This window comes from Lolium rigidum, chromosome 6 (genome assembly GCF_022539505.1).
Source record: "Lolium rigidum isolate FL_2022 chromosome 6, APGP_CSIRO_Lrig_0.1, whole genome shotgun sequence".
In the NCBI taxonomy this organism is placed as follows: domain Eukaryota; kingdom Viridiplantae; phylum Streptophyta; class Magnoliopsida; order Poales; family Poaceae; genus Lolium; species Lolium rigidum.
In genome coordinates this window covers 112,021,249-112,046,903 of record NC_061513.1, presented here as the reverse complement: position 1 = coordinate 112,046,903, position 25,655 = coordinate 112,021,249, and the positions used below count along the sequence as shown (strand labels likewise).

General features: G+C 42.6%; 2 protein-coding genes across 2 annotated transcripts; both read left to right on the top strand.

The window, feature by feature from the left end:
- The first annotated feature begins 2,829 nt into the window (after nt 1-2,829).
- LOC124666755 (la-related protein 6A-like) lies at nt 2,830-8,091 on the top strand. The gene is made up of 10 exons (XM_047204084.1): nt 2,830-3,443; nt 3,650-3,731; nt 5,670-5,764; nt 5,871-5,942; nt 6,014-6,093; nt 6,228-6,312; nt 6,585-6,632; nt 6,742-6,945; nt 7,150-7,234; nt 7,780-8,091. The coding sequence occupies exons 1-10, from the start codon at nt 2,850-2,852 to the stop codon at nt 7,923-7,925; spliced, it is 1,491 nt and encodes a 496-aa protein (XP_047060040.1). The 5' UTR covers nt 2,830-2,849; the 3' UTR covers nt 7,926-8,091.
- Nucleotides 8,092-12,925: 4,834 nt separating this feature from the next.
- LOC124663126 lies at nt 12,926-13,450 on the top strand. Its single transcript, XM_047200866.1, has one exon. The coding sequence runs from the start codon at nt 12,926-12,928 to the stop codon at nt 13,448-13,450; it is 525 nt and encodes a 174-aa protein (XP_047056822.1).
- The last annotated feature ends 12,205 nt before the right edge of the window (nt 13,451-25,655 follow it).

Genomic DNA, 25,655 nt, shown 5'->3' with positions numbered 1-25,655 from the left:
CATCAAAAGCGCTTCGATACGAGCAACGCATGAACAACGTGGGGCTTGTCTTGCCTAGATCGCAAGATGCGATCTAGGCAGCATGTCGCTTACCCGATAGAAACCCTCGAGATGAAGGAGTTGGCGATGCGCCGAGATTGGTTTGTTTTGGGGTTGAACGTGAGTTGTTGTTTATTCCATAAACCCTAGGTACATATTTATAGTCCAGATGGACTTTCTAATGTGGGCGTGCACTAAACCGTGCACGAGTAAGTTTCTATCTCTAAACTAAGATGCGATCTAATATGTTACAGATACACGGGCAATTAAGCCCATCTTGGTATAAAAGGCCGATTCATGTATTCCTTCTATATATATTTCTTCAAGCCCATCTTGATCGCGGCCCACCTCCTGATTAGCCAAAATCTGGTGATAACAATGGAGAAGATGAAGACAGACAATCCATCTGCATTTGATTGGGTTGGAGAGTTAGCACCAAACACTTGGGTGAAGGCATTCTTTAATGATTTCCCAAAGTGTGATCTACTCCTAAATAACCATTGTGAGGTGTTCAATAGGTATGTCATATTACGCGTCCTCGACCATAAAGGTCATATATGTTCATCCTCAACCATAAAGGTCATATATGCCCTTTCTTTACCATACAGATCAGAAATTTTATAAATGCTTTGTTTACATGATTTGGTAGAACACATTTGTTTACATGAATTGTTTGCCTTTGCAGTTACATACTAGATGCTAGAGAGCTACCTATTATGTCCATGCTTCACAAGATATTGTGCCAGATTATGGTCAGAATTTCTAGCAACAATAAAAAAGCTACAGAAGAATGGCATGGTAGAATTTGTCCCAAAATTAAGAAGAAGCTTGACAAGAACATCGAATTTGCTGCTAGATATGGTGTAACATCTGCAGGTGGTGGCATTTATCAGGTTAGTGCACCTGATGGATTGCCAGTCATTGTGGATATGACTACAAATTCATGTGATTGTAGGAGGTGGCAGTTAAGTGGAATACCCTGTGGGCACGCCCTTGCTTGCTGCAGAGATGATAGGCTAGATCCAGAGGATCTAGTCCATTCTTGCTACACAGTTGAGACATATTTGAAAGTCTATGGATCTTATGTTGTTCCTCTGAGAAGCAAAGAGCATTGGGAGAAGATGAGTGGCATTGTTGTGCATCCACCATTGTACACAAAGACCATTGGGAGGCCATAAAAGAATAGGAAGAAAGATCCTAGTGAGAAAGATGGAAAATTGACAAAGCATGGTGTGACAATGCACTGTTCAATTTGCAAGTCTGCAGATCACAACAAGAATGGACACAAAAAACATACTACACATGCAAGTCAGCCTGAAGGTGTAGGGCAAGAAGAATTTGATGATCCAACCATACTTGCAGTGAGTTGTCATGTGAAAAAACTGCAATTTTCAAGTTTTTAGTTCATAATTTGACAATCACAACCTGAAATTATTGGTTTCATTTCAGGAAGTAATGCCACATGATGGGATTTTCCATACTGATCCATCTGAAATGCCAGACTCAATGGTTTACAGTCTGCTACATGAAGTGAGAAAACTACCTACTATGTTGTCTCATTTTCTTATGCTAACTTTCCTATCACAATAATCCATGCGAAATTGTATGTGCACAGGAAAGAGCATCTAGGATACCAGAAGGGCCACTACCAGAAGAATCTCATTTTGTGGTTGAGAATAGAGAGCACATTCCACCTTGCCGAGTTACTACCTCAATGTCAAGGGAAAGGGCAACAGTTAACATAGCAAGAGGAAGGAGCACTAAAGAACTGCAGGCAGAGGGAGAGGAAGAGCAACTGGAAGGGGCATGGGAACTAGTACTGATCAAGGATAGCCTGGTAGGGGCAGGGTAACTGCTACTGATCAAGGGCAGCCTGGTAGGGGTAGATGATCAACAACGGCAAAAGGAGTTGCTACTGATCAAGAACCAACTGGCAGGGTCAGAGGGGCAACAAGATCAAGGGGCACTTCTGGTGCTGCTACTAGCATGGGCATGGGGACAACAAGATCACATGAAGGGTTCGATCAAAATCCTGATGAAATTGTGTCCACACAAAATGCACCTGTTGGGTTCTAGATATATACTAGTTCAATGCAACTTCTTTTTTATTTTGTGTCGAAATGCAACTGTTAGTCCCTTTTGTAAGAAGATGGTGGTGAACGTTGACAATTATCATATGACATTATAATATATTTCTCGTCAATTGTTTATGCTTGACATAATTTCATAGGGATTCCGTCCAAATGTTATTTGTCCTATATTTTCCGTCAAATTGTTTTATCTCTTTCAATCCAATAGCTGGTCCTAAATGCAAAGTTTTAGAACCGATCCAACCTCACGACGCTTCGTGTGACTGTACTTTTCGACGTGGCCTGCCAACTAGGCTTTTTTTATTGTTCTCCACCGATTTGCACCAAACTGCACCTGCAGAACAAGTTTATGTATCTGACCGAACTGGTTTTCAAGTTGATGCACCATTTTGCACAGGCGGGACAAGTTCATGCACTCCTAGCGTTATTACCTCCTTGTTAAAAACTATCGATCTAACCGTTTTCTGGGCTAGACCTAACCTGAAGGTGTTTTAAGTGGACCGTTTTGAGCTTCTCTACAGAAAACTGGTCTGAATCAGCCCAAAGCCCAGAGGCACGTTATTGCCGCTTCTTGGGAGGTGAATTCTGGGCCCGTCAGAGTTGTCCATTGGGCCGTCTCGGACGGCCATAAGCCTCGGCAGAGTCGTATAAAGCCCAACTCCCCACCCAAGCCACAATCTCGAGCCCGCAGTCGCACCCGCCCCGCAGCCGCCAGCCACCATGAGCGGCGGCGACCGGTCGGCGGGCGACTCGGCTCCCCTGATCCCCTCCGACATGGACGGCCAGGCTCCACCCCCCGTCGCCGCCGCACCCGAATCCCTGCCGCCCCCGTCTCGGCCTCTCGAGGCGGAGGATGACCCCGTCGTCGTCCCCGACACCGTCAAAGTCGCTTCTCCGGAGGCCTCCAAACCTGGCACCAGTGTCGCCGTGCCCCCACTCACGACATCGCCGCTTCTTGAGGCGGAGGAAGACCCCGTCGTCGTCCCCGACACCGTCGAAGCCGCTTCTTCGGAGGCCTCCGACTCCGAGGCTGGCGCCGGTGGTGCCGTGCCCCTGATGCCGACATCACCGCCTGTTGAGGCGAATGAGGATCTGCTCGTCGTCCCTGACACCGTCGATGCCGCTTCCTCGGAGGTCACCAAGGTTGGCGCCGGCGGTGGTGTGCCCCCGCTCCCACCATTTTTGCCTCTTGAGGCGGAGGACGACCATCTCGTCGTCCCCGGTACCGTCGACGATGCCTCTTTGGAGATCTCCGAGGTTGTCGCCCCTAGTGTGGTGCTTACCGACGAGCTCCGCGACAAGATCGTCAAGCAGGTACACCGGTCACCGTCTGATTTTTTGTTTCTTGTAAGAATGCCGAGTCTCATGTGCCCTCCTTAGTTAGCACCTTCATATATTGATACAAATGCAACCTCTTGTAGTCAGTGTCCACAAGCATCTTGTAATCCCGCATTCGGGCAAAACGCAAACCACATTCTGAATGCTGTGATTATTTGAATTTATCTGTTTCGAATTTGCAGGTGGAGTACTACTTCAGCGATGAGAACCTTCCGACGGACGAGTTTATGTTGAAATTTGTGAAGAAGAACAAGGATGGCTTTGGTAAGTACTGTATAATTTCTTACAATATACATGTAGTGCACACAACTCTTTTGGACATACATGTAGCGAAAACACTCCGAAGTGTGGTGCTCAAAAGTGACAGTTAGTTGTGTTATGTGTGTTTAGGAGACAATAGGTTTGTAAACTGCACAGATTGTCCTGTCTGTTTTAACTGCTTATGAGAGCATCGTTTATTTTAGTGATACCATTGTCAGAATAGATTTGAACTTACTGTATTCGAAACAAGATTTCTGTATGCATAAACTACATTCTAGAAGGCTAGAAGGCATTTTCTGTAGTATCTTTTTTTTGGAACATTTCTGCATGCCCTACCCATCATGGAGCATTCTCCAGCTCTGCAATATCAGTTCTCAGGATTACTGCATTTGAAAACCTGGCATATGTTTCTTGCCCTACTTATCCTAGGAATGGTGGAATGGAGATGAAAATGATGAAATGTGACAGGTACTTATGATAAGGCTTATACATGGGTACTCGGGGTGCAGCTTTCATTTAGTTGTGCTGAGAAGCCGGTCTAGGCCTTTGTGAATATACATACACATTGGTCTGATTCACTCCGTTCTATCAAGAAAAGTAGAGATCATTGGTGGTGTCTTGTTTTTTTTTGTGGAGTTTTTAATACCTAAGCATAGCATCTTGTTCTCAGTTTCCTTTTGATGGTTTAGGTAGTAATTTTTGTTGCCTTGCTTCTGGTTTGATTTGGGACCATGAAGATATATACATCTGATCTTGTGATTGACAGATGTTGCCTGGTCTTCCGCCATGGTAGCTCCGTCAAGGTATATCACAGAGTAAATGATATGCTCCTTACTCATCTGAGATGTCCCTTAACACAATGTGACAGATTCTTGACCTGTAGTTCTGTGCCATCGGCAAGTGCACACAGAAATGAATATTTTGTACGTATCAAAATGTAGCTCCATAATTACATTAAGATGGATTGGTATATTTTGGTTGATATTGTTGTGTGTGTGGTGGTGGACGTGTTTGTATTTTCAAGCAACGTGATATGAACAATAAATGAAGATCTTACAAAGTACAAGTATACAGAAGAAAATATGCATTGTGTGTAGGTATAATTTGTGCAGAACATTGTGACGTGAGGGCTGAACCAAATAGTCCCATTGAAGTGAACTATGAAAGAATAACACAAATACTACAGTTGTTTTGCAAGACAGTTTTTCGTTTCGGCTTTCATATACTGTATTATATATGTATGATATTTCCTGGAATTTTGTATGCACACTACTAATAACTTCTTACCAAGTAGCCTAAATGGTGGTAATCCATTAAGCACCCATGTGATGTGAACTATGTTAATGTTCAGAATTCTGTGTTTGATTTTTTTCTACATTTGTGGGTTTCTACTGTTCTGCATTTCTTCGTTATTACTGCAATTGAAATTGGCAAAAATATAAAACAAATCACTTTTAGTAAAGTTGCTTGTATGTTGGAAACCTACTGCTGTTTGGGTTGTAAGTTGCTAACGTTTATTAAGAGTTCCATTTGAATGTAAGAAGGCTCTTCTCATAAACCTACCACCAGTGGCATAGCCACAGCCCGGCATGCCCGGGCGGCTTCCCGGGCTCAGCCAGCTAAGTCCATTGAAATATTATAAGAAAAATAAGGAATGAAGAAGCTGTTTGGACGGGCAAACAACGGACAATGTAACTGCAGCTACACTTTGCCAAGGCTCAGTTAACGCGCTAGTTCCACCACTGCCTACCACTATAAGCAATGCAAATCGGAAACCTGATTAAACTTTAGTGTTGGTCAGCAATGTATTGTAGTTCAGCCTATATATCAAAAAGATAGGTGCCATGGTTTGATACTTTGATTTTAATGAATATTTCCTGTGATGTGTTGTAGAAATGTAGAATAATTGTTTCTGATTGTATGTTTTTTTTTTGACAATAGTTCCAGTTGGAGTTATTGCGTCATTTAGAAAAATGAAGAAACTTGTTCAGGACCAATCTATAATTGAAGCTGCCCTTAGGACATCATCAAAGCTGGTAATATTCTGCCCTTTTGTGTTCTGTTCTGATGGTTTATAGTTTCTACGGACGGAAATATGTGACTGCTACTTGATATCCAGTTGTAATTGCTGTCTTATCTCAGGTTGTGAGCTCTAATGGGAAAAGGGTAAGAAGGTTACATCCCTTGCCATGCAGTGAGTTGAAAGACGTCAAGGTGAATTTCTGTTTCCTCCCTCACTGGAACGTTTTAACTTTACCTATGTTTTAACTATAATTTATTTTCAGAAAAGGACTGTTCTGGTGGAAAATCTACCTCTAGGTTTCTCCATGGAGAATATACAGGAGAAGTTTGGAACAGTGGGCAAGTATGTTATCTGGACACATGTAGTAGTCTACGCTTTTATTGTACTTGGGTATTTTATGTCGTGACATTTTGAAAGCAGTTAATAACAGATGCTATATCATTCTGAAACTGAACTTTTATCATTTCATGTACCAGAATCATGAAGATAACCATAAATGATCCACATGCAGTGGGAGAATCTGCAGGTTCCAAGAAGCCTGACTTCATGCTGAGTAACAAGGTATGTGCTCTAAACATATTTGAGATCTTACTATTATTTGATGGCTGTTCTTTATTTTATACCTGTGAATACATAGCTCTTTACGTGATTATTTGTATCAACCTGTCTTTACACAGTAACCACACTGTTGTGACTAATCATTCAATGAAAAATTTATACTCAGAAGAGACCTGTTTAATAACATTATTTGTCTTTAAATCTAGAGAAAAATATTTTTTAGGTGCTGGATCAAGTTGGTTATATCCATTTAACCAAGACTCAGGGTTTTGCAGGTGCATGCCATTGTTGAGTATGAAGCGGTCGAGGCAGCTGGGAAGGCTGTAAGTTATTCATCTCATATGAAATGACCTATTTGGTGCTAAGCAAAGAGTAGTACATCTGGAAGAGTTACTTTCTTTTTAACATGTCTTGAGCTTTTGATTATATTAGGTGTCCACCTTAAGTGATGAGAGGAACTGGAGAACTGGGATGAGAGTCATACTTCTGGCTAAACGGAGTGTAATGGGATCAGGAAAGCATATCCAATCTTCAAAGGAAAATCATGGGACAGTTTCCAAAAAGAACAACGAGGTTGCTGACTCAGGAGAGGTTGCTTTGGATAAGGAAAACGTGAACTCTGACGTTAGCCAGGAGGTATGGTTTTTATAGTATACCTATGGTTAGTACCGTTCAATTGTCTGTCTGAAGATTTATTTCCTGTAATTTTGTGCATCACTTGTCGGTGCACTTCCTTGCTGATAGTTTGGACCTATGTTTGTGAACTGTGCACATGCTGCGAGCTTAAGTATATATGTATTATTTCTGAGAAAACTCATAGCCTGTTGTGTACAACTACAGGAAGTGCGCCAACACCAAAAGACAAATGCTAACAGTGGTCAGAAAGGCCGATACAGAAACCAAGGAAAAGGTCTGAGCGGACAAGGTATTCTACACAACTGCCACCTTCTAAATTTGTGGATCTGATTAATCTTTGTACTATTGTAGTGATAGAGCAACAATATCTATTTGTTTTGTGCATTGAATGGAGTGTGTATTGCATAGATGACGTCTATTTGAACACATAACTTCAGTTTGAGTTTATTCCCAAATCAATGCACCAAGAGACAAATGTGACGTTGATACCTTTCATTTACCTAGTTCATGTGACTATGACCTCACCTGTTTCCCCAGCTAGGACCCTTTCCAGCTTGATGAATCTCATGGTATTTGATTGGCTAATGTTATGCTACATTTTGTACATATAAAACCATTTAATTTAGCATGGTCATCATCTGCATGAGCCAAATAAATCAACTCTAGTTATCCTGCCATTCACATTCTTGGTTATCCAAACAAACGTGTGAAAGGCAGCCATATAACCTCCTGTGCTTTTACATCCTTGACTACAATGTTCTCATTTATGTTACGTAGCAATCACTACAGTCTGCAAGGTGTTTACATTTCTAATATTCTCAATACCCATATCAGGGAATGTCTCGTCTCCTACTATTTCTGGTTCGGTCTCTGTAAACAAGCCTATTTCTGGACCGAGAATGCCAGATGGAACAAGGGGCTTTGTAATGGGGCGTGGTAGACCACTTCCACCTCCAAAAGCCGAAAAGGCTGAAGAATAGAACTTTTTACAATGAAGCCTGGTAAAGATCTGTGTATGAAAATGACTTGTATACCGGAAAGGCCCTCTATTTTTTTATGCAGCGTCTTTTCTGAATTCACTGGCACTTCAGTTGGGGATTTCATGATTGGTTGGTTGGTCTTTTACCTCTGCATATGTATATTTGTTACTCAGTGACACCTTGTCTGATGACTGGCAAAGTTTTGTGCTGATTGGGTAAGTGTTGCACGAACAAATGATACTGGGAGCACGTCCTGGAGCCTGGTCTGCCCTGCTATGTTTAGGAGGGTCTACCACGTTGTTGAACCTGTCGTGCTGCTAATCGGTGGGCCCTTGCTGCCTCAGTGTTTCTTGTGCGTTATGTAAAATACATGTTATAAATGGAAGATTGATTGGTTACTGAAGTTTATGAAGACAAATGCATGAACCTTGTGTCGTGTGATTTTTTCTCAGAACAACAAAAGAACACACGTCAAGATTAAGAAGATGAACTTGAGGGTGCGGGGCTGTGTATGTGTCAAGGAAGATCGCCTTACCAAACTCGGTTCAAGCAGAAACAGTACATCCAAGAGACCTTCACTATGCAGCTATGCTCAGATCTACCATGGTTTTCACCATTCTTTCCTCTTGCTTCGCCTCTGCGCCGCATTAGGGCGCTATTGGGTTTATAAAGCAGCTTCTAGGTCCCAAACTTCTGAAGTTAGAGCATCTCCAGTCGCGTCCCCCAAATCGCGCCGGATCGAGCGTTTGGGGGACGTGTTTCGTTCGTGCCGCGTTTGGGGGACGTCGCTCCCCAGCCGCGTCCCCCAAACGCCGCCCCCAAACATTTAAAATAATTTTTCTGGCATTTTTATTTCAATTTCCACAAACTAATACATAATTGGGAACGTGGTTTACACGAAGACATAGTTTGGAACATGGGTTTCCACAAACTAATACATAGTTTGAACCATGGTGGACACAAATATAAAATATTGCAAAGAAACTAAACCTAACTAGGTCGTGCATCGAAGGTTTCGTGTGTTCGCTCGCTAAGAAAGAACACTCGAGGGCACACCCAGATCACCTAAACTGGAAAATCCAGCGGGAGGATGGTGCCCTTGTTGGTTCTACCGATGAGGCGAACGAGCGAGAAACCTCCGTGCACGTATTCGCTGCGAAGAAACAACACTCATTCGGTCGTCCTCCTCGTCGGTGCCTGTCGTCGTGGGAGTCCCCGTCGACGTGGTAGTCCCGGAGGCGGCGCCTCTCGTCGAAGACCTTGACGCTCATGTCCCCGTTGCCGAAGTAGGAGAACACGAGGATGAAGCCGGCTTCGAGGCTGTGGTGGCGCGCGAACTTCTCCCAGCCGATGTTGAGGTACATCTTGCCGCGCGCGTCGTAGATCGCCTTGACGATCCACCGGCAGTAGCCGCACGAATGCTCCCGCAGATGCATCGTGCGCGGGCGTACGCCGCCGACGTACTCGGCGAAGGAGTCCGGCAGCCTCTGGATGCCGCGCGGGTCACCCTTGAGGACGTGGACGAACTCGAACAGGACGTCCGGCTCCACGTCCATCTCCGACGATGAAGACGACGGCGTGGGAGGCGACGGCGAGCGTTCAGCTATTCCGCGGCCACGACCACGACCACGACCACGGTCGCGGCCGCGAGGTCGGCCTCCGCCTCTACCAGACATAGCGTCGAGTCTTGTTGAGAGATGGTGGCGGCTAGGGTTTGGGAGAGAGGCGCTAGGGTTTGTGTGTGAGAGGGACGATGAGAGGCGCCCCTTTTATAGGCCGGAGGGAGGCGGAGGAGCGGTGGCGCTCATTAACGCCGGCACGCGAGCTAGGCGCGACGGGACGCGTCGCCGGGCCCTCTCGCGGGAACCGCACCGTCGCCGCGCGCCAACAACTTCCGTCGCGAGGTAGGCGACGGTTAGGTTTAAATTAATTGTGCCGCCGACGCGTCGGCCCCGCCACTCCCCGCCTCGCTCGTTGTGTCCGGCGTCCCCGGAGCGTCCCCTGTGGGACGGGGACGGGCTCGGGGCGCCGGACACCGTATAGGGGCGCGCCGGACAAAAAAAGGGCTTTGGGGGACGCGGCTGGAACGCTTTTTTTTGTCCGGCGCGCCCCAAATTCCTTTGGGGGACGGTTTGGGGGACGCGACTGGAGATGCTCTTAAAAAGAAGTGTCAGCTTAACACGGGCAGTGCAATTTGAGGAACTGGCCCAGACCAGTTTCCCGAGCTTCTGGCTGAGGAGCCGAAGCGGTATGTGAATCTGCTTCTCGGCAGAATGCCACTCCACTTGAGCAAATCGTCTGCCCCTGAAAAAAAGAAAAAAAAAATCACCGCACACCCTCTCCCCGTATCGAGCCATGCCTGCTCGCTACGGTTCCATGACTCCACCACCACCCACCCCGCTGGCGCCGCCGTCCCCAGCGCTCGCATGCAGTTGCCCCACCCCTCGCCGCTTCTGCTCCCGCCCCTTGCTGCTACTCGCGGCTGCCCCTCTACCCGCAGCACAGACCGACACCTCATCCCCTAGCGTGTGGGTGAGGGTTTCCGACGCCGGTCACCCCACCCCGACCACCCTAACGCCACATGCCCTGCCCCGGCGTGATCATCCCCGCCGGTAGCCGCCGTGAGGTGCTCCTCCTCCACCGAGCACTCTTCGCCAAGTCGAGATCCCCATCGGACGTCCTTCTCCGGCATCTTCTTTGCCCGACCTGTTCATCCGCATCACCACCAACATAACATGTCTGCTCCGCTCCGCCTCCATGCTATTGTTCTCCACGAGCTCTGCCTCCATGCCGCTGATCGATTTTATTGATTACAATTTGATGACTATGTTCAACACTGTTTTTTTTATCATGTGCGGCACTGAAATGTACATATTGGGCCATGGTTTGAAATGTGCCGATGAATTGTCTATGCTTGTGATTGATTATCATCCAATATTGGACACATATCAAATTCATGGGCATTATAGACATTAAGCAACTGAACACAACATACTCTATAAGCTCAAAAGAAGGGGAAGAACAATTTCTACGAGTTTCTCCCCACCGGAGTTTTTTCCCACCGAAATTCATAAGCTGGCTTCTTTATAAGCATAAGCCCAAAAAAAAAGCGGCCCTTAGTCGGTTAATGAAACTGTGCAATCGATGTGGACTGTTTTGTGCAATCGATGTGGACTATTTTTTTGTTACGGCTTTTTGGATAGCAGAACCAGGCGGCCAGCTTAGCTGCACATTATCACATATCAATGGTGAACAGACAGATTCGCCTTAGTCGACCGGTCAGCCCCATGTCTGTACGGGAAACACAACAACTTAGTCGATGGAGACCGTCTTAAACCACCTATGTCTAGTTCATGACTGCTTGTTTTTTTGCCATCGTTGTCTTTCCATGTGTCGTGCACTTTGCATGTGATCTTATAGCAGTGAACAGAGGGAGTACATGCTACTAATTACATGCTCTTTTCAAGACTCCACGTTACATTTATAGAAGAAACAAAATCTATAGATCAATAAGACAATAACATAGCCTTTCAAAAGGTACATGAAGAATTAAGTATGAGATCCTGATCATTTGTCCACGGGTTGATCTGGTTAGTCCATCCATAAATTACCGATTTCTCCATATAAAAGCCAGCGGGTAGGCTGGAATGGTGGAAGCAAGCGCACTTACATTTGTTAGTAGGAGTGGACATGAGGACGAGGAGGCGATCAATAGCGTTGACGGTTACCATTCAATGGAATGGGAACGGGATGCATAGGAAATTTGGTCCGAACAAGCTAGAAAGGTGGAGGTCACTCGCTTGCAATCACGTTAACTACAAGTCTACATCTCATAGTCGCTGATCATGCGGGTTGATATGTGCAGTTAGAAGTGAGCATGTAGAACGGACTAGGTATCAGTATCACCTTCGTCGGATGAATCCAATGTGCAGTTTCAAGGTCGAGCAGTGTACTCTATGCTCCTGATATTGTGATGCTTTAGGTGTAAAGATTGAACTTGGAAGCAAATCAAATAACCGTGACTAAAATAATTAATAATGTCGCGTTCTTTGAAAAGGGGCTCTTTGTCTTCTTACAATAGTTCATGTTCATCTAGGTCCAGTTGATTATATTTGGCTTGTTCAGAACATAGTAATCTACATATCTTCAAAGCTCTTGTTTGTTGATGTCATCCTCTGGACAGTGGACAGGGCAATGTAACCAAATTACATTACTCCCTCCAATCCATAATAAATGTTGTGGTTCTAACTTGAATATCGTCTCAGCATTGTTTCCATTGTCTTCTCAGGTCTCAGCCACTAGGAGATGTCTTCTCAGCAACTTCAATTAAATATTGACAACTTTCTGGCTTAATCATGTTTTGATCTGTATCACAAGCTGTAGCCACAATTAGCAATAGGTGCAGCAGGGCGAAGCCGCATTTATACAAAATACAGTAATTAGATTACCAGAAGATCAGGCCAAGCAGCACTAAGGCTGGCCATAGTGCTAGTATCATAAGTAGTATCATGCATCTTAGGCCCACAAAAATGCTGATGTGGCATCTAATTAATAAGGAGAGACAAGATTAGAGTAACATAGGTGGATACTGTATCATAGCGCACGTTACGAGAAAAACTAATGCTAAATAGATCTTATACACACATTTTGTATTGGGATTCTACAAAACAATAAATTTAGAGGATTATGATACTACTCTATAATACCACCCACTATAGTGATAGTATCATAGACAAGTATCATATGCATGATACTACAATATGATACTATCTTGACTATGACCAACCTAACTCGATCAATGCCCACCGTCCGGTCCACACACATGCATGCGGGCCGCTTTAGGCGCGAGAGACCGACCGGGTCTGTAACACACAGCTGGCACGTCCCACCTTTTTATGCTATATAAACGCTTCACACTTCATCACACCATCCTACAATGATCAAAAGCTGAATCTTCTCACATTTCTCCTTGCATTTTCGATTTCCCAATCTACACGTACATGGAGTGCATCGCGGAGCTGCAGCACGAGGTTCCGGAGGTTTACGGCGCCGACCTGCTCGTGGACCTCCTGGACGCGTCGCTGGCCGCCGAACAGGAAGAGGATGAGGAGGAGGTGGCGGGGCGCCGCGGCAAGCATCTTCGTCAGGTCGGCTTCCCCGTCGACGACGTCGATGACGGCTGGGGCGACCTGGACTCGGTCCACCCGCACCAGGAGGAGGCAGGCTGCGAGGACTGCGGGCTGGATGGCATCATCCTGTCCGGCTTCGACTTGTGCGGGTGCTCGCCGGCGCCGCACGTCGTGGACGACGGCGGCGGCGGTTGCAACCCCGTGGACTACTGGACGGATCATGAGATGGAGCGCGATGCCTTTGGCCCATTCACCGGCGACAGCGTGGGGGAGTGGTACATGGATGGCATGGCCATGGAGTGGGACGACGAGAGGAGCTACTACTCATTTCACCCATCTTACAGCGGCGGCGAGGCCTGCACGGAGCAACCGTGTGGCAGTCCATTGTGGGACTGAAGCGAAATAGTAGCACTGTACTTGTTGTGTGAGCTTTGAACTGGAAAATGTTTGTTTCTGGTAGATGTATGTCTGCATTTTTGCAAATTTGCACAACCTGAATTTGCTGAAAAGAGCGCGAGTTCCTGATGGTTCGACTGATTCAGTTGTGTTTGCGACCAAGTCTGGTAGATTAAAATAGATGAAGAATCGCATGCATGTGCATATTTAAGTACACATCATAGACGAAATGTATGTGTAAACCGGCAGGAATGATCTACTCTACAATACTATTTACTCACACTGTGGCCAGTAGTCACTCTATTATCGACTCTTCTAAAAAGCGACTTCGACCATGATAGCATACTAGTGTGATACCAGCAGAAACAGTCCTCCGATTCATATTACTTAATACTAATATAGATGTATCTCGATATATTTTTAGTTGTAGATACATCCATTTTAGTATCAAATAATCTAGATTAGAGGGAGTACATTCAAGGAACCTTCACAGCTTCACTATGTTCAGATCTACCATGGTTACTGAGTTTAGCAGCCCAGGAGCAGAGAACACAACCTATTTTTACCATTTTTTTCACCTCCCGTCGCATCAATCAGTCTTGATTTTACAGCGAACTGTGCAGGTGATGTGGACCCAATTTTTTTACGACGTCTGGGAGAGCTGAACCCGGTGGCCAGTTCAGTTGCACACATCAAGGGTGAACACACTGATTCTTGGAGCTAGTAGGTCAAGTTCCCAAGTCACTTCCAAGGGTGTACCCGAAACCCAACAACTTGGTCAATGGAGACTGTCTTAAACCACCTGTTTCTACTTCAATAGTGCTCACGTAAACGTGCTTTGTGCCATCGTTTTAATTCGAGTACCGTGCATTTTGCATCAGATAGTCTTATATTATATTACATATGCATGCAATTCTAATAATTACGTGCCCTTTTTGAGACTCGGCGTTAGAGAACTTATTTAGATTATTATAGATACAACCTTACTGAAAATATAGTGAAGACGTAGTAACATTTTGGTCATGGCATCCTGTCATGGTTCTGTCTTTTTTAATTTACCTACTCTGTTTGTAGATTGATGTTTTGCCTATAATGTATTTTATCTTCTTTAATAAATAGCTAATTTTCCCTACGGACAACAGAGGCCAATGAGTAGATGTCTCATAGCGATGTTTTACAAGCATATTCGCCGGGCTTCACTATCAAGTTCCTATGAATCTTTATCTAAATAAATGCTACCAAAAGATTATGAATTCGTTTTATAAAAATAGAAGGTATATATATACATGCGCGTGACTGCAGACTGCAGTAACTTTTACCATGTAGCCTTCATTGTCAACCTGCAAGCTGAAGCTTTGTGTTTGTTGCAAAAACTACACCATGCGGCTCTATTGTGAATTAAGTATGAGATCTGGAGACATTGTCCCATGAATAATGGATTTATTTTGGTTGATCCATCTATAAATAGCTAAATTTCTCCATATAAAGTGACTAGAATGGTGGAAACTAGGACTCTCCGGAGCCATTGTCCAATGAATAATAGATTTACATTTGTTAGTAGCAGATTGGATATGAGGATGAGGGGGAGATCGATAGCGTTATCACGTACGCCACTTTTTCGATAAGGACCGCTTTATTACTCAAAAAAGTTTTAAGCATTACACCCAACACCCAGCCTCTGCATAATCAGGATGGACACAGCCGTTCAGAAGTTTAGGATCCATCGATATGCAATACAAAAAAAAGGATAAAAGCCAACTACTATGACGCTCCGTTGGTTTCAATCCTCCGACTATGCAGCCACCCATCTTGGGAAATAAACTCCGTAGCCGTGTTCTCCAATCGTGTAGACACCTCCATAAAGAGGTCGCGATCCTCCAAACGCTAAAGTGGCGACCATGAACGAAGCAAAGCCGTACACCGGTAGATGACCTGCATAAGAGAAGAATTTTTTCATTAAAAACCTTGTCGTTCCTACATAGCCACAACGACCATGCAACCGCAATCGCTCCCACTCTGATAATCATTTTGTACCTAGAATCCACCCTATTTAGCAATTACCAAAAATGTTTGCAATGCTACGGGGAGGGTATAAGGTAGAACCTATCTGAATGATTGACCATATAGATCTAGCAACTCGACAGTTGAAGAAAAGGTGTTTTATTGTCTCTTCCTCGTGACAGAACACATATTTCGTACATCCATTGCCAGTTACGCTTTACAAGGTTATCTTTAGTAAGAATCACACCTCGACGAAGATACCATGCTAAGACCTTTGTTTTGAGAGGTATTTTCATCTTTCAGATGGATTTATTATTTAAAACCGGTTGTGCAGATAGGCATAATGCTTTGTACATAGAGCTAACCGAAAATCTGCCATTTTTGGTAAGACTCTAACAGAATTCATCCGTTCCTGAATCAGCTGGATTGAACCTAGCCGCTGAAGCAGTTTATTCCAAGAAGCTAGTCGAGGACCGACAAGATCACGCCTGAACGTCTTAGAGGAGGAGAAGATTCCATCACGTACGTCACTGCACTACGAGAGGGATGCATTGGGAATTTGAAACGAACAAGATACACTGAATAAGGTCGCTCACTTGCGATCACGTTAAGAATATCTTCCTATGGTCCATGAATCGTGTGGTTCGGTGTATGCAACAGTATGAACATGTAAAACGTACTAGGTATTACCTTCCTTGAAAAAATCCAATGTGTAGTTTCAAGTTTGAGTCGTGCCTCCCTGCTTCGTGTGGATAAACCCAGAATTTTTGGTTAAGTCAAATGGCTGTTATTACTGGTTAGAACTACAAATCGCAACCATAGTTACTGGATGCAACCGGCTCCTGGAGGTCACCCAGGACTGCTATTTTCAGGCTACTGGATGGCGACACATTAGCAGAATTCTAGATGGATAGTTCTTTGTATACCTTCCATCGACGCTTGTTCTGTTTCGATATTTTAGTTTTCTACGGTTACCAGACTTTCGTTATGTAATAAGTACTACACTATGACGTTTTTATTTAATAAATGGCTGTGTGCATCGATTGATGCAGAGGCCAGGGCTATGCTCCCATATCTAAAAAAAACTACAAATCGCACTGTTGTTATTGAAGAATGGTATTTGGCCAGTCTTTTTTGGACAAGGGGAAGGGTTCTGAAGAAGCCTGAACCGTCCCGGGCGGCTGAACCCCGCTGGCCAGCTCCGTTGCCACACATTACCATCAACGGTGAACACGCAGACTTTTAGAGCCAGTAGGCGCTTTAATCAGCCGATCAGCCCCATGTCTATATAGGAAACACAACTTAGTAGATGGAGACTGTCGTAGACCACATGTTTCTAGTTCCTCAGTATTTATGTAAACATTTTCTCTTTTCTGTTGCCTCCTTTTCAAGCTCCATGGACTTTGCATCTGATAGTCTTGTCTTATAGTCCCTCCATTCCATAATTCTTGTCGTGTTTTTTGTTCAAATTTGAACTACAAAGTCTTCCTCCCGGGCAGTTCGCGCGAGCGGCTCCGGAGGCTCCTAACCATAAGAAAGCGAGCTGCCCCGATCTCCCCCTTCCGCCCGCTCCCGCCGACGGTGGCGGCTGCGCCTGGCCATCGAAGGCGCCGGGTGGTGCACCCCGATGGGCTCCCTACGCGCGGAGGCCAGACGTCACCGGGCAGCACAGGTGGAGGAGCGGAGGGCGACGCCTGACCTCGGTCAGCCTCGTCGGCACACGGCGGAGAGCGCGGAGGAGCTTTGGACCATGGCGGGGAAGGCAACAGGAGTTGGAGCGGGGTGGCGCGTCGGAGCGGCCTGGTGGCGGAGGAGCGAGTTCCTGGCTTGGAGGCAACGGCGCGGAGGATGCCCGTCCAGGAAGGAGTTCCTGGAGCATTGGCCGGCCGCCTCCTCGTCGCGAGCGAGCAGGTGCCACCCTCGGTCGTGCCGGCGTGGAGGTTGGTGATCAGGGCGGGCTCGATCTGGGCCATCAGGGTTAGGTCGTCCACGGCTCAAACCAGGAGCGGGTGACCACCAGTGCATACGGTCCTGGCTCTTGCCGGAGGAGGTGGGAGGCTGCAGTTCTTCGTCATGGTTGGAGGTGGAGTGGCTGTGTTTCTCTCAGTATTGTGTGGTGTTGGAGGACCATGGCTGTCACATCCCGGAATTTTCTAAATTTCGGAATGTAAAATAAAATTTAATTTAATGCTTGATTGATTGAACTTGATTGAAAATTCACAAAGAATAAAACCTTTTTAAAGTTATTTACTAATTGATTTCAAAATAGTGTTTTCAAAAAAAAACTTTGGTTTCAAAGTATTCAAAATCAAATATATCTTTGTTTCAAGGTTTTCAAAATCCTTAATGCATTCTTATTTGAGAAAACAAAATCGTTAGAAAACTCTATTTGCAAAATATTGCCAAAGGTGCCATATCGGCCAAGTGCAAATAATTATTAATTTATTTTCACAAATGGTTTTTAAACAGGTCCCTTGTTGTCCTAAAACACTATTTTTACTTTTACAAATTTTTATAAACCTGTTTGGTATATGTATGTTGAAACTATTCACATATAGGCATAATGGCATAGTAGTAATAAAATGATATAAAATAAAAATTTATAAAATTTAAATCCCTTTATTATCCTATACTGAGCAATATAATTTTACAAACTCGTAGAATTTCGTTTCGCTCAAATCGAAGTTACGAAACTCATTTTATAAAAGAAACAAGTAATAGAGAAAAAGAAAAAAAAAACGGGCCGGCCAGCCGAGCCGACCGGCCCAGCAAGCCACGCCAAGCCCAGCCGGACCGACCGGTCACGCCCGAGCGATCGAGCTCGTGCTCGTGTCCGGCACGAAGGGATTTTCGTGTAAACTCCGATTTTAGATCCGTTTGTTTCTACGCGTTCCTAACTTCGAGGCCCACCTTTTCCACCGACCTAGGTCTATATAAACTCTACACCAGACCGCAGTTTCGTTTTCCCTTTCCTCTTCTCGAAATCCTATATCAACGAAATCTTAACTCGTTGATTTGACCACTAAAACTATCTCGAATCACCTCTGGCTCTACACGAAAGTTGTAGATCTCGTCGAGATCTTCCAATCCCGACCAATCTCATCTCTTTTCATCCACCATACACGGATAATTTCGCATCGCAAGGCGTCAGGTCTGACAAAGGGAATCTTCAATTAGTTCGTGCTCGTTCCACGAAATCCAAATTCCTTTGGTGAGTATGTAGATCTGATCATCCTCTACAACTTTCATGTTGGAAGTTTTTCGATTTGAAGTACCGATTTATCGTTCATCTACAGATCTATTTCGAGTCAACCGAGCCAAATCGAGTTTCAAAACTATCTCGAATCGTCATGACTTCAACACGGAAGTTGTTCCTCTCGTCAAGATCTTTAAATTGCCGCAAGTTTCACCTTGTTTCGTTCACCGAGCAAGGAGAAAATCGTGTTGCAAGATTCAGATCTTATAAGGTATAACCCAGATCTTGTCAAACACATTAATCCGTTGTGAAAATTAATTTGTGCGTTAGATAGATCTATTAATTCTATACAACTTTGATGTACAAAGTTTTTCCATCTGAGCAAATTTTTCTGTCAACTTTATGACATCATCATGACATCAGCATAGTCAACTCAGTCTGGTCAAAGTCAAACTGCAATCAGCGGATACAGTCAGCAGATACAGTCAGCAATCAACTGTACAGATCAGCAGATCAACTATACAGATACAGTCAGCGTCTCAGTCAAACTCGGTCAAACTCATTTTAATGTAAATTTTAAATATCAGATTATGTGTCTAACTTAGAAATTCATTATAAAATCATCCAGAGGTCCAAAATTTACAAACTTTATATCGTTGAAAAGCTTATAACATGTAGAATCCAAATATGCAAGAATACTGTATAAGTTATGTATTAGTTTTCGAATCATAATTCAAATGATTTAATTAATCCTTTTCACTATAAACATTATATCAAATAATCTACTGGTCCAAATTTAACAAATATGTACTTTCTGGAATCCTCGGATCATATACTTCAACTTGGTATAGGAGTTGTACAACTTTGACACGTGCACAAACTTGCTTTAGTAAAATCTATACAAATCGGTAATTTGACGATAATTCAAATTCTATAAATTAATTTTGAATAATTCCAATTGGTCTAATCTTGTACTACTCGTAACCTATCCAGGGAACTCAAGTTTATATTTTTACTAAACATAAATCTTGCGGTAGCTAATTAATAAGGTTGTGTATGTTAAGTAGATACTCAATTAATGTTTTCTAAACCAAATTAAATATCCAGGAAACTTTATTATTATTGCACATATCAGAGAACACGCCAATACCACTAGACACTTTACCTTGAACTAATATCGTGTCTATCCAAATGCATTTTCATTCACTCCTTTGACTAGCTTAAAACTATTCAACTTACAAATGAGTAATTTGAGTAATGTCATGTATCATTTGTTTATACCCAAGCCTATGTGTAACTCATACTAACTTAGTAAGTGTTGTCACACTTTACTAAATAATGTTTTGAGTTGCGTCATTTGAGACTCATGTGATTTTATCACATGGATCATATCATTTTCCCATCCTTGAGTAGCAAACAACAATTGACCATAGGTTCTTATCAACCATTTTTCTTCTAAGCACTTGACTTAGATAATCGTTTCCTTTTTCAAGTATTTGATCCATCCAATCAATATCTCCAATTCATATCTTGCAAGCCAAACCTCATGCCATATCTTCTTTAACCGATGATTAAAACACATTGATTAACTACATGATTGTTTGCTTGGTTTGGTTTTATTGTTGTTGAATGGTGTGTTTATGTTGTGCTACATTTTATATTATAGTTCGTACGGAGAGGCACGTATTTTGATTAAGAGAAGTGAACGCGCTTCGACTACCAAAAAGGCAAGTGACATTCAAATCCTACTTATTTTATATATGCATTAGTGTTTTTCAAACTAGTATGCATGGTAGGATTTTGATTTCGAAAGTTATGCTATGCTTATCAATCCCAGTAGTGTGTAGCCACCATGAACCCTTGCTAGGATTCTTAGTATGCCTAGCAATAACAAAATGCCACTCGCTCGTTTTCGATTAATCTGGATTGTGAGTATTGTGAATTAAAATTAACAACCTTAATGAATCACCCGGGTGGATTGGTTGATTGGTGGGCGGGCTGCTCGAGCTCACGCGCCCTAGGGACTAAAGTGATTCCTCACGCGCCCTAGGGACTAAAGTGATGAATCCCTGAGAGTGCGCAAATGTTGAGTGGCTACTCAGGGCCACATTGTGGTTGTCATCGCCTGAGGGTGCACTTGTGGATGGCCACTCAGGATTAAAGAGATTAATATGTCGTCCATGTTTTAGTTAGCTTCCGGTGCAGCCTTATGGTATTATGGGCTCTGCCGGGATTAAGTAAGTTGTGAGGTCAAACTTGTTGCTAGACATGATGATGTGGCGACGGCCAAACGGGAACGGGTCTAGCTAGTTATGGTTGAAGCCTCCTTCTGAAAGATCTTGTCTCATTTCTTCTCTTGGGAAGGGTGGGTCGTAAGGTGAAAGTGCACAACCTCTCGAGAGTAAACCTAAGATCTTAGCCGTGTCCCCGGTTATGGACAATTTGAGCTTCTAGGCAGGGAATGTACGGAAGAATCTCATCATCTTTTCGAATGTATTTAAATATTTGTATCAACCTTTGAAAACTCATGGGAGATGTAACCATGTGATTATTCTAAAACCCATGGAGGATTTAACCATGGTGTGATTTCATAATGTCATTCAAAGATTTTCAAAAATGTTTTGTTTTGAATAAAATGTAGGATAAAATTGGCTTTATGCAAATTTGCCTAAACTCCACTAGCCAAATATCATGTAGATAGTCATGCCTAAAACTGCCACCATATAAGTGTCATTTGCCAGTACATCATTGTACTGACCTCCATTCGTGGGGCTGCATATTCAAACGTGCAGGATTTTATGAGGAGAAGTATGTGGTAGGATCTCGAGTCTACATTCCAACATGATCACTCGTGGCACATGAAGATGATGAAGGCTCATTGCTGATTTACTTTCCACTCGTGTTTATTCCGAGCTAGTCCATGTGACTATGCAATTTGTAAGGTTTTATTGTACCCTCTCGGATCAAAGATGTAGTAATTTGATACTATTGCAATGATTACTATATTTTGTAATGTGTGTGCTATCGGTGATCCCGGAATAGCACTATACACATATATCTTGCCTTTATTAAAAGGTAGGGTGCTACAGAATGGTATCAGAGCATAGTGTTGCCTGTAGAATCGAGACCCTAGGTTTGGATTAGAAATAGGAAGACCCTAGGATGAAAATTAAAATTTGTCTAATCCTATTTCAATTAGAAATATATTTGGATTTCGAACCTCTTGTATTCTTATCTACTCCATCTTCAAATATTTTTCCTCTCGCCTTAGATGACCTAACTTATGAAAACCATCAAGGAAGTAGAGATGATGACCTTGTACCCGAAGTGAGGAACTAATGCTTCATGTGATATTCTTCGACTCTGCAAGAAGTGTTTCATGGAAGACCAATGAAGAAATTTGAAGGACTTCGATGCAGACTGCACAACACACGAAGATACACCGAAGGAGTAGAATAGAAACTTGATGCATCCAATATAGAAATAGACTAGACCACCATTAGTTCCCTTATAACGAATCAACGATAAAGTAACAAAGTATTGATCTTACCAAATTGAGGTATGACCATGCTGGTTTGTTTGTGTTTGAACCATGATGCTTGATGCTTGTTAGATGTTGTTTGTTAGATGTTTTCCTTGATATGATGTGTTTGGGTAAGAACCTTCTTTAGAATCTTTCTATCTATTCTCATCTATACCCAGCCCAGAGAATGTTTTCTCGGCAACTCGCTATGAAGACAACTTTAGTAAACCAACCTTCATGTCCCTGTCAAGAAGAAGAACCGTTGATTGGGAGATACACAAACTTTAGTTAAGGATCGATAGAAATGTTTTCAAAACAATGCAAAAATGGGGATTGAAACATTGATTCAATTCTCCATAGAAATTTTTAACAAACTTGTGAGGTTGACCAAGTGTTAGAATACGAGATTCAATAAATCAAATACGGAGAAATGATCTGGTTGCAGGATGGATTGATCACCCTTCCTACTACTCTTATTATTCGCTTCCGTAATATTGACCTTGCGAATCTAGAGAGACATACCTACGAAAGAGATGTCAGCGAATAAGCCTAAACCTTAGGGTGGATAAATATTATACCCTTATAGTAGGCAAGTGCTGCCAAGCGTAGGACTACGGTTAGTTTGAAGACCCAACCACTAGATGAAGAATAGCGGAAGACCGCCGATGACACCAAGAAGTAAGAATAGGAAGGATGCCTCGAAGTAATCTCATCTTGGTCTCTTGATTGACCCAAAGAGTGACCATCAGTGTCAGAAGTAGTTTAACAACCAACCGTTTGGATTAGAAGCCCTACCATGAAGGAAACCTACTCAAGTCACTTTGGAGAGATATGTTGTTCACTATATGTGAATAAACATTCGCCTACTCGATTTTAACTCAGAAGCCATAAGCCATAGGTGTTTCAAACCATGACCCGAGTGCCAAATCATATTCAAGATGATCTTAGCCTAAACCCAAGACCTAAGACTACCTAACGAAGTTTCTTTTAAGGGTGGTAGAAGTCGTACCCTTCGATTATGGATTTACACGAGATGCCGCATGAGATGGTATTGGAGAAGGTATCACAAGGAGTTCCCCATAAGTATACTTAGGATAATATCCATGGGATGAGTACCCTCATATGAATGGATATAGTTGATGGTACGACCGCATACGATTTAGTGTCAAATTTTTCAAAGCCCAAAGTCAACTTCCGAAATCTCCTCGGAGATGTTCGAAAAAGAAGCAATAGTGAGTATGAACCTATTAGAAGACCTGAGCTCAAAACCCTTTGTCTCTAGCCTTTCTCAAATCTCGAGGACGAGATTTCTTTTAAGGATGGTAGTCTGTCACATCCCGGAATTTTCTAAATTTCGGAATGTAAAATAAAATTTAATTTAATGCTTGATTGATTGAACTTGATTGAAAATTCACAAAGAATAAAAACTTTTTAAAGTTATTTACTAATTGATTTCAAAATAGTGTTTTCAAAAAAAAACTTTGGTTTCAAAGTATTCAAAATCAAATATATCTTTGTTTCAAGGTTTTCAAAATCCTTAATGCATTCTTATTTGAGAAAACAAAATCGTTAGAAAACTCTATTTGCAAAATATTGCCAAAGGTGCCATATAGGCCAAGTGCAAATAATTATTAATTTATTTTCACAAATGGTTTTTAAACAGGTCCCTTGTTGTCCTAAAACACTATTTTTACTTTTACAAATTTTTATAAACCTGTTTGGTATATGTATGTTGAAACTATTCACATATAGGCATAATGGCATAGTAGTAATAAAATGATATAAAATAAAAATTTATAAAATTTAAATCCCTTTATTATCCTATACTGAGCAATATAATTTTACAAACTCGTAGAATTTCGTTTCGCTCAAATCGAAGTTACGAAACTCATTTTATAAAAGAAACAAGTAATAGAGAAAAAGAAAAAAAAAACGGGCCGGCCAGCCGAGCCGACCGGCCCAGCAAGCCACGCCAAGCCTGCCAGCGACCGACCGGTCACGCCCGAAGCGATCGAGCTCGTGCTCGTGTCCGCACGAAGGGATTTTCGTGTAAACTCCGATTTTAGATCCGTTTGTTTCTACGCGTTCCTAACTTCGAGGCCCACCTTTTCCACCGACCTAGGTCTATATAAACTCTCCACCAGACCGCAGTTTCGTTTTCCCTTTCCTCTTCTCGAAATCCTATATCAACGAAATCTTAACTCGTTGATTTGACCACCAAAACTATCTCGAATCACCTCGGGCTCTACACGAAAGTTGTAGATCTCGTCGAGATCTTCCAATCCCGACCAATCTCATCTCTTTTCATCCACCATACACGGATAATTTCGCATCGCAAGGCGTCAGGTCTGACAAAGGGAATCTTCAATTAGTTCGTGCTCGTTCCACGAAATCCAAATTCCTTTGGTGAGTATGTAGATCTGATCATCCTCTACAACTTTCATGTTGGAAGTTTTTCGATTTGAAGTACCGATTTATCGTTCATCTACAGATCTATTTCGAGTCAACCGGAGCCAAATCGAGTTTCAAAACTATCTCGAATCGTCATGACTTCAACACGGAAGTTGTTCCTCTCGTCAAGATCTTTAAATTGCCGCAAGTTTCACCTTGTTTCGTTCACCGAGCAAGGAGAAAATCGTGTTGCAAGATTCAGATCTTATAAGGTATAACCCAGATCTTGTCAAACACATTAATCCGTTGTGAAAATTAATTTGTGCGTTAGATAGATCTATTAATTCTATACAACTTTGATGTACAAAGTTTTTCCATCTGAGCAAATTTTTCTGTCAACTTTATGACATCATCATGACATCAGCATAGTCAACTCAGTCTGGTCAAAGTCAAACTGCAGTCAGCGGTACAGTCAGCAGTACAGTCAGTAGATCAATCTGTACAGTCAGCAGATCAACTATACAGATACAGTCAGCGTCTCAGTCAAACTCGGTCAAACTCATTTTAATGTAAATTTTAAATATCAGATTATGTGTCTAACTTAGAAATTCATTATAAAATCATCCAGAGGTCCAAAATTTACAAACTTTATATCGTTGAAAAGCTTATAACATGTAGAATCCAAATATGCAAGAATACTGTATAAGTTATGTATTAGTTTTCGAATCATAATTCAAATGATTTAATTAATCCTTTTCACTATAAACATTATATCAAATAATCTACTGGTCCAAATTTAACAAATATGTACTTTCTGGAATCCTCAGATCATATACTTCAACTTGGTATAGGAGTTGTACAACTTTGACACGTGCACAAACTTGCTTTAGTAAAATCTATACAAATCAGTAATTTGACGATAATTCAAATTCTATAAATTAATTTTGAATAATTCCAATTGGTCTAATCTTGTACTACTGTAACCTATCCAGGGAACTCAAGTTTATATTTTTACTAAACATAAATCTTGCGGTAGCTAATTAATAAGGTTGTGTATGTTAAGTAGATACTCAATTAATGTTTTCTAAACCAAA